General features: G+C 54.9%; 2 gene segments (V, D, J or C); both read left to right on the forward strand.

The window, feature by feature from the left end:
- Nucleotides 1–2,560: 2,560 nt before the first annotated feature.
- On the forward strand, nucleotides 2,561–3,110 carry LOC120380462. The segment is given in 2 exon segments: nucleotides 2,561–2,644; nucleotides 2,737–3,110. Coding segments are annotated over 2 exon segments (417 nt in total).
- Nucleotides 3,111–7,113: 4,003 nt separating this feature from the next.
- On the forward strand, nucleotides 7,114–7,852 carry LOC120380444. The segment is given in 2 exon segments: nucleotides 7,114–7,211; nucleotides 7,300–7,852. Coding segments are annotated over 2 exon segments (507 nt in total).

Raw genomic sequence — 7,852 nt, forward strand, 5'->3', positions numbered from 1 at the left:
GGCGAGGGGGGGGGCGGAAGCCATTGAATAATAATTAACAGGAGAACTCAATCTCACACCTTCTGTTTAACCGTCAGTGTTTGGACACCCCCTGCAACAATGTTTCCTGGCATCTGCAGACGCTATAACCTATTCCTGTGCCAGAAGTAGCCCAATGACAGGGAGGAAAGAAGGGACTGAATTGAAGAGGAATAGATTTTTCACAGAGAATCCAGAATTTACCCCCTTTTCCTGCAAACCGTTTGGCTTTCAGCTACCGCAGGATCTCGTCAGACTCCCTGAGAAAATAAATGCGTTTGTTTTCATTACAATGGTTACATGAACAGGCAGGGAAAGATTAATGGGAGTGTAGAGTTACACAAAATCACTCAGGACCCAGGGGCTCCGCTCCCTGATTTCTTCTGCAATCGGGGGCGGGGGTTCCGGGGCTGACAGGGGGCAGGAGGGGATTGGATGGGACAGGAGTGCCAGGGGGCTCTCAGGGGGTCAGAAGCCAGAGGTGTCGATAGGAGGCGAGGTCCGGGCCACGCCTGGCTGTCTGGGGAGGCACAGTCTCCCCTAACCAGCCCTCCATACAATTTCTGCAACCCGAAGCGGCCCTTAGGCCACAAAGTTTGCCCGCCCTGCAGTAGAAGGTAGCACTGACACAAGCGCACGGAAACAAAAATCAGCACCACAGATCCCATTCCTGCCTTAGGGGGCAGCAGTGTTTCTCCCGCCCACCCTCACCCCGAGGCAGTTCTTCTACATGAAACACACCTATTATAAGGCGCTTGGTTTCTCCCCAGCCTGCGGGTCAGATTCTGCCCTGTGTCCTGCCACCACAGCCTGTGTTCTGACAAAGCCCAGGAGCTGCCTCTTCTCTCCATCCCCTTTTCCATCCCTCTCACCACAGCTGCTTTTCAGGCCCTGCAGCCGAAACCAGCCCTTCCCCCACGTTCAGATGCTGCTCCTTCCCCATCGGACATTCCCACAAGAGTGTCATTTCCCGGAGGCCATTTATATCAATTTCATACGCCCAACACATTTTCCTAATAGCCACCGCTCCAATACAGAGACACCTTTTACTCAATTGTGAACAAAGAAAGAACGAAAGAAAGAATTAGTCCAAGTGCAGGCCAGGGGATAGACGCTAAACCCTGGAAAGGCACTTTTCTACCCAAAGGAGAGTGCACACTTGGGGTTAGACCAGGATATGTACATGGATTTAAATTCACATTTTAGGTTCTACCCAAACTAATTTCCCCTGCAGACAAGGCCTAAGACAAACCAGAGTAACTCTGTTTCTAAACCAGTCATGACTCCCTAGAGCACTCAGCTCCAGTCCGCACACAGCTTTTGAACTCATATCACTGCTTGAGGTAGGGGTATAATGTTTTCACCCATGTAGTTATAACAGTGCAACGCCTGCTTTGGATGAGGTGATACCAGTGTAAAGGTAATAAGGGTAATAATTGGAGATATACCAATCTCCTAGAACTGGAAGGGACCTCGAAAAGTCATTGAGTCCAGCCCCCTGCCTTCACTAGCAGGACCAATTTTTGCCCCAGATCTCTAACTGGCCCCCTCAAGGATTGAACTCACAACTCCGTGTTTAGCAGGCTAATGCTCAAACCACTGAGCTATCCATCCCCCCAAGGCACCTTACTCCACTCCAGTTTGCCCTCTTTCTCCTCTGGGTCATGAGCAGACATTTTGTCAGCCGTCTCCGTGGACGCCCCGGTGTTGGAGAGAAAGAGCAGAGTGTATGACCCAAGAATATTGGTTGTCCCTGAGCCATTCCCTGCCTTTCTCAACAGTGTCCCGAACCGCGCAGCTTGGAATGGGGTCACCGGATACTTTACATGCCGGTGTAAGGGGCGCTCTGGGTTCAGCCTAACACACACCTGTACACGGAGCAAGTTTCACTCCCCACCGCAGGGCACAGCAGCGTGTGTCTCTCACACACACTGTCTCTCCGCCTCACAGGTGTCCCTGCTACAGGAAAAGCAGCGGACACTAGGGCGATGCGTTTCCCCCGAGCGTGGGCTCAGACTGTCCCTGGGTTAGTGCAGTCACGGCCTTTACTCTGACAGAGCCCACAACCCGCCCCGCCCCTCCGTGCCCAGCTCTCCCCTCTCCCTGGAGCGGTTTCTCACTCTCTGGTGCCCGGCCGGAACCAGCCTGTGGGCGGCTCCCCGCAGCTGCGGCTCCTTCCCCATCCAACACTCCCGGGACAGTGTCAGTCTCTGGACATCTCCCCTCTCTTGTTTCTATTGTTCAGCTCTGCCCGGGGCATTCGGCACCAGGCGCGGCTGGATTGGAAGCCCCCAGTGTAGGGACCCGATCCACAGCCCCTTGCTTCCCTGAAGGGCTCCAGTGCAGGTGACTTGACTTTGGGTCACACGCTAAGACATGAGGGGATGCGGGACGCTGCTTCCCACAGACAGCGCTCCCTGCCTAGCGGTGTCCCTCCCTTTATACCCGCTGGGGAGACCCGCATGCAAATCCCTGTCCGGGGGGTTCCTGTTAAATACCAACCCCTGGTTCTAGGAGCCTCAGTCTCTCCTCAGACACAGAACTGCCCGGTCCTGCCCGCTGGGGAGTTTGAAAAGGAGGATGAACTGTCTGTGGCTTTTCCTTCCCTTGTTCTCCGCCTTCACCTGTGAGTGTCTCTCGGACAGCGGGAGAATCGGGACAGATGCACAGATTCGTTCGGTGGCTAATTTCCTCCATGTTTTGTTTCCCTCTCCCCAGGTGTCCTCTCCCAGGTGCAGCTGGTCCAGACCGGCCCGGGGGCGGTGAAGCCCGGACAGACCCTCGCACTCACCTGCGCTGTCTCGGGTGTCTCCATCACTGACGGCAGCTACGGCTGGGACTGGGTCCGGCAGCCCCCCGGCAAAGGGCTGGAGTGGGTAGCTCGTATATACCCACACGACGGGAGAAAGTGGTTCGCCGCGTCTCTCCAAAGCCGGACCAGCATCTCTTCGGATACCTCCAAGAACCAGTTCTCCCTGCAGCTGGCCTCCCTCGCGGCTGCGGACACCGCCATGTATTACTGCACCAGAGACACACAGCGACAGGGAGCAAAGCGGGGCTGGTACAAAAAGGGGAAGCGGATTGTCTAGAGTCACTCGGGGCCCTGTCACACTCACGTCTCCACTAGAAGCGGGGTGAGACACGGGCCCAAAGGAGGTTGGGGCGGGGGGGGATTCCTCGTCTCCTAACGCAGCTCCTTGTAACACAGACACACAGAGATCCCATCGCAGGGCTCCCCCGGGGGGAACCAATCAGACAAGCACCGGCAGGTCTCGTTCCCATCGCTGTGGGAGGTTTGATAGCTATAGATATACAAATATCAATACAAATACAAGATAGAAACATTCATGTGTACCTCTGCGTGTAGACACACGAAACATTTCCCGTTATTCACGCTACTGTGGCTCTCTCGGGTAATGTCGATCACTAAATCGGCTCTTTAATCCCTGAGGTTTGACTATCACTGGTTCAAACCCAGAAGAAGGAGGTTTAATATCCCCGCCAGCCATATTCTGCCGCCTTTCCAGTGTGTGTCCCAGGCAGCCCCGACCCAACCACAATCACAGGCCGCCTTTGGCTACAGCCCAGAAGCTGCCGCTTTCCTGTCCGCCAACTTCCCGGCCTCCCTCCTGCCCCGCCTTTACCCCAATCCCTGCTCCATATTCTGAATCCTCTTACTTCCCCTGCGCTGGTTCCTCCTGCGTTTTATGTGAGCATCTGCCTCTTTACAACCACGGGATTGATTTCCAAATTCTCTTTCCAACCCCACTCAAATGACGTCAACAATTTAAAACGGGCCCAAATCCAGCGGGTTTGGAGATCCCAGTACCCTTAAATCCTGTTCCAAAACCCCACCCATATCCGCAAATTTCACATTCGCCGCCCGCCCGCCCCACACCCCGGTGTACAACACTCAGGGGATGGGCTCCGTGGATTAAGGGTGCGGGGTTATTTAGAACCCCGCGGCATTTCGGAGCCAGAATCTCACGGGATTTCGCTGGCAGCTGGATGCCCAGCCCGCAAACTGTCTCTGTTCTTCTCTATCTGTAAGCGGCGCCCAACCATTCCTGGATCTGACCGTCACAATCCGCACCGAGCCAGGGAAGCCTCATTAACCCCGTTTTACAGACGAAGAACTGAGGCCAGGTTCACTAATGGGGAGATTACCCAAGCCGCCTAGGGTATTTAGGCACCCACCTCCCACTAACACGAGTGGGATTTGGGTACCCACGGCCCCTACGTGGATTTACCCAATGGCAACAGTGATGGCCCGGACGATTTAGACCCTGAGATTTTTGTCTTGGCTCCTAAGGCGCTAGGCGAATCGTCAAACTCAGACACCGCTTTAGGAAATGTCAGCCCGGAGGAGCCAGTGTCAGAGGCGCTAAGCGGGCACTGCTCTGCCTGAAGTCAGTGAGAGCTGCCGGGGCCCAGCGCCTCCAAAAATCAGCCCTCCCGCTGCAGCTCGTTATGGGAGGAAGGGTAGGATTAGGGGAAAGGCGCGGGACTGGGTTAAGGAGATTCGGGTTCCGTTCCGGTCTCTGCCAGACACTGCCTGAGAGGAAGTGGGTAACTCAGCTCATCTCTCTCTCCTGCCCGGTCCCCACCTACAAAAATCCCCCCTTCCCACCTAGGCGTCTCACTGCCACATCCAGACAGCGATGCGCGAGGCCTTTCTCTGACAGCAGCAGCTGCAGCTCTGGATGCGGCCAGACGGAGGCGCTGCTCCCAAGCAGAATGGAATCCTACCGCAGCCAGGACCAGGCAGGGAGCGGAGTCGATTATGCAGCAGCCTAGGTGGGGACAGCTCATAATTCCCGGTGTCCCGTCATATCATCCCCTGTTCCCAGGGCCCCGCGGGGCGGGACAAGACCTATCAATGTCGGGAAAGGACAAAGAATCGCAGAGCCCTCTTTGCAAAATTAAAGGCAACATCATCATATTGATTTCATCTCAAAGGAACAACAACTTTATAATCAAATAACAAACTGGAGGTGCCCAAAGTTACGGTGATGGGCACCAGTAAAAGAACCTGTTCTCGGACATCGCGCTGGATCTACAGGGTCTGAGCAATAGTCCAGCTAGCTCAGTAGCCTCTCCTCTGACAGGGACCAAAGCCAAGTGCCGCCTGAGGAATGAACAGAAAAGGGCAGTTTGTTGAGTGATCCATCCTGTGTCGTCTAGTCCCGGATTTTGGTAGCCAGAGCTTTAGATACAAGTGGAGTATGGGGGGGTGTTCCTGGCCACCTTGGCTAATAGCCATGGATGCACTTAGCCTCATAACACAAGAACTAGGGGTCACCACATGAAATGAACAGGCAGCAGGTTTAAACCAAAGAAAAGGAAGCAGTAGCGGATTTAGAGTTACTGGGGCCCTGTGCTCAGCTTCATTTTTGGGGCCCTTCCTGGAGACCCAGCCAAGAAAAAGAAAATTCTCTCTTATCTCCCCCCTGCCCCCGTTTGTCATTTCATCCTCCTCCTCTAAGTAATATCAAGTACATGAAAATAAAGTGAGGTACCTTGATTGATTGACCATTTAACGATCTTTCCAAATATTGTTGGTACCATTAGCTAACTATTGTAAAGTGCTTTGGATAAGAGCACTTTATAAAAATAATATTTAAAAAGTTGTGGTGCGGGATCTGGCGAGGATTTAGGGTGCAGGAAGGGGCTCAGGGCATGGGGTGCAGCATCTGGGAGGAAGTTAGGGTGCAGGAGCAGGCTGGGGGTTGGGGTGCAGGATCTGGCCAGGGTGAGGGAGGGAGCTCAGGCCTGGGGCAGGGGATTGGGGTGTGGAGCGCTTACCTGGGGCAGCTCCATTTGGTGCGAGGGGTGCAGGTAGGAATGTTGTGGGGGTGCAGGAGTCAGGGAGGACAGGGGGCTGGGTGTATGTGAGGGGGGTGCAGGAGTCAGGGCAGTGGGATGGTGTGTGGGCTGGGGTTGTGGGGGTGCTCCCAGCCCCCTGCCCCACCCCAGCCCCCTTCCCTGAGGCTCACAGCAGGGGCGTGGGGGTGTATGTGTAGGGCAGTGCGGGGCCCCGCATTTGCTCCGCCCTGCCCCGATTCAACCCCTTCTCCACCCCCCCTCTTCTCTGCCTCCTTCCCCCAGTGCGCTGCGATCCAGCTCCTCCCCCTCCCAGAGCACCGGAAAACAGCTGTTGGACGGTGGGGCAAGTGCTGGGAGGGAGGGGGAAGAGGCGGGGGAGGGGGGAGCTTGACTGCTGTGGGGGCGGATCCTGCAGCATGAGCCCCAGGAGTCAGCAGGACCAAGCTTCTGCATCCCCAGCTGCCAGTCCCTGGGGCCCCCTGTCATTGGGGGGCCCGGTGCCAGGGAAACCCTTTGTTTCAATGTAAATCTGCCTTTGAAAGGAAATATTTCTTCACACAATGCAAAGTCAACCTGTGGAACTCCCTGCCAAAGGATGCTGTGAAGGCCAAGACTATAACAGGATTAAAAAAAGAACGAGATAAATTCATGGACAGGTCCATCAATGGCTGTTAACCAGGCTGGGCGGGGATGGTGTCCCTGGCCTCTGTTTTCCAGAAGCTGGGAATGGGCGACAGGGGATGGATCACTCAGTGATTCCCTGTTCTGTTCATTCCCTCTGGGGACCTGGCATTGGCGCCGCCAGACCACAGGACACTGGGCCAGATGGACATTTGGCGGGACCCAGTAACCCTGGCTTCTGCTTTATGTTCTCCGTGAATTCATCTAATTCTTTTAAAAAACAGTTTTAGTTTTGGCCTGAAGGGCATCCGCTGGCCACAAGCTCCACAGGTTGGCTCAGGCTGTGCACGCTTTGAAGAGGTACCTCCTTCCGTTTGTTTTAAAGCTGCTGCCTATTCAGTTCATTGGGAGACTCCTAGTCTGATGAAAGAAAGAGGCCAGATCACACAGCATTTGCTGATCACCGGTTCAGTTCCCGCCCTGTTACACAGACATGAGAGCGCAACTGAACGAAGGAGCTGAAGAGCTGGGGTGGTTTCAGCTCCTTTTCAAGGGTGAGGTCGGAGTGTCTGATCTTTATGCAAATCTCCCGGCCAGGATCCCCGTTTAAATAGCAGCTCCTGGGTTCTCTCGGGACCCGCCTGCCGAGGGGCTGAAGTGAATTTCGTTCTTTGTCCTTTTTTCTCACCTTTTAAAGAAGATGGAGAAGGTTCTGTCGCTCCTGGTGTTACTCGCCATCTCGCCCTGTAAGCCAGGAGGAGAATTTCGGGGGAAATGACCGAACCCCGAGGAAGAGAGGTCAGGATTTAACTGTAACGTGTCCTGTCTTTGCAGGTGCCCGGTCCCAAATCCAGCTGGTCCAGTCCGGGCCCGGCGTGGTGAAGCCCGGAGAGCCCATCTCACTGACCTGCACCGTGTCTGGTTACTCCATTTCTTCTGGCTACGACTGGGCTTGGATCCGGCAGGCTCCTGGGAAAGGCTTGGAATATATGGGGCATATATACGGACCTAGCCAGGGCACCAACTATGCCCCAGCTTTCCAGAGCCGAATCACCATCGCCGCCGACACCGCCAGGAACCAGTTCTCCCTGCAGCTCCGCTCGCTGACAGCTGCGGACACCGGCACCTATTACTGCGCCAGACACAGTGACACAGAGCAGAGCGGGACTGGCACAAAAAGGGGAAGCGGTTGCTATACAGACATTCAGGGCATTTCATGCTGGGATTTTCCTCTCAGACACACAGAGACAGGTGCAGAGAAGGAGCGAGAATCTCTACGAGTGAAGGTGTCATAACGTTCACACGAGCAGTCGATACCCCGATATTGCAGAACAGCAGTGACAACAATGTCACTTCTCACTGCAGGACTAAGGGTTAAACAAGGAAA

The sequence above is a fragment of the Mauremys reevesii genome, linkage group 13 (genome assembly GCF_016161935.1).
Source record: "Mauremys reevesii isolate NIE-2019 linkage group 13, ASM1616193v1, whole genome shotgun sequence".
In the NCBI taxonomy this organism is placed as follows: Eukaryota; Metazoa; Chordata; order Testudines; family Geoemydidae; genus Mauremys; species Mauremys reevesii.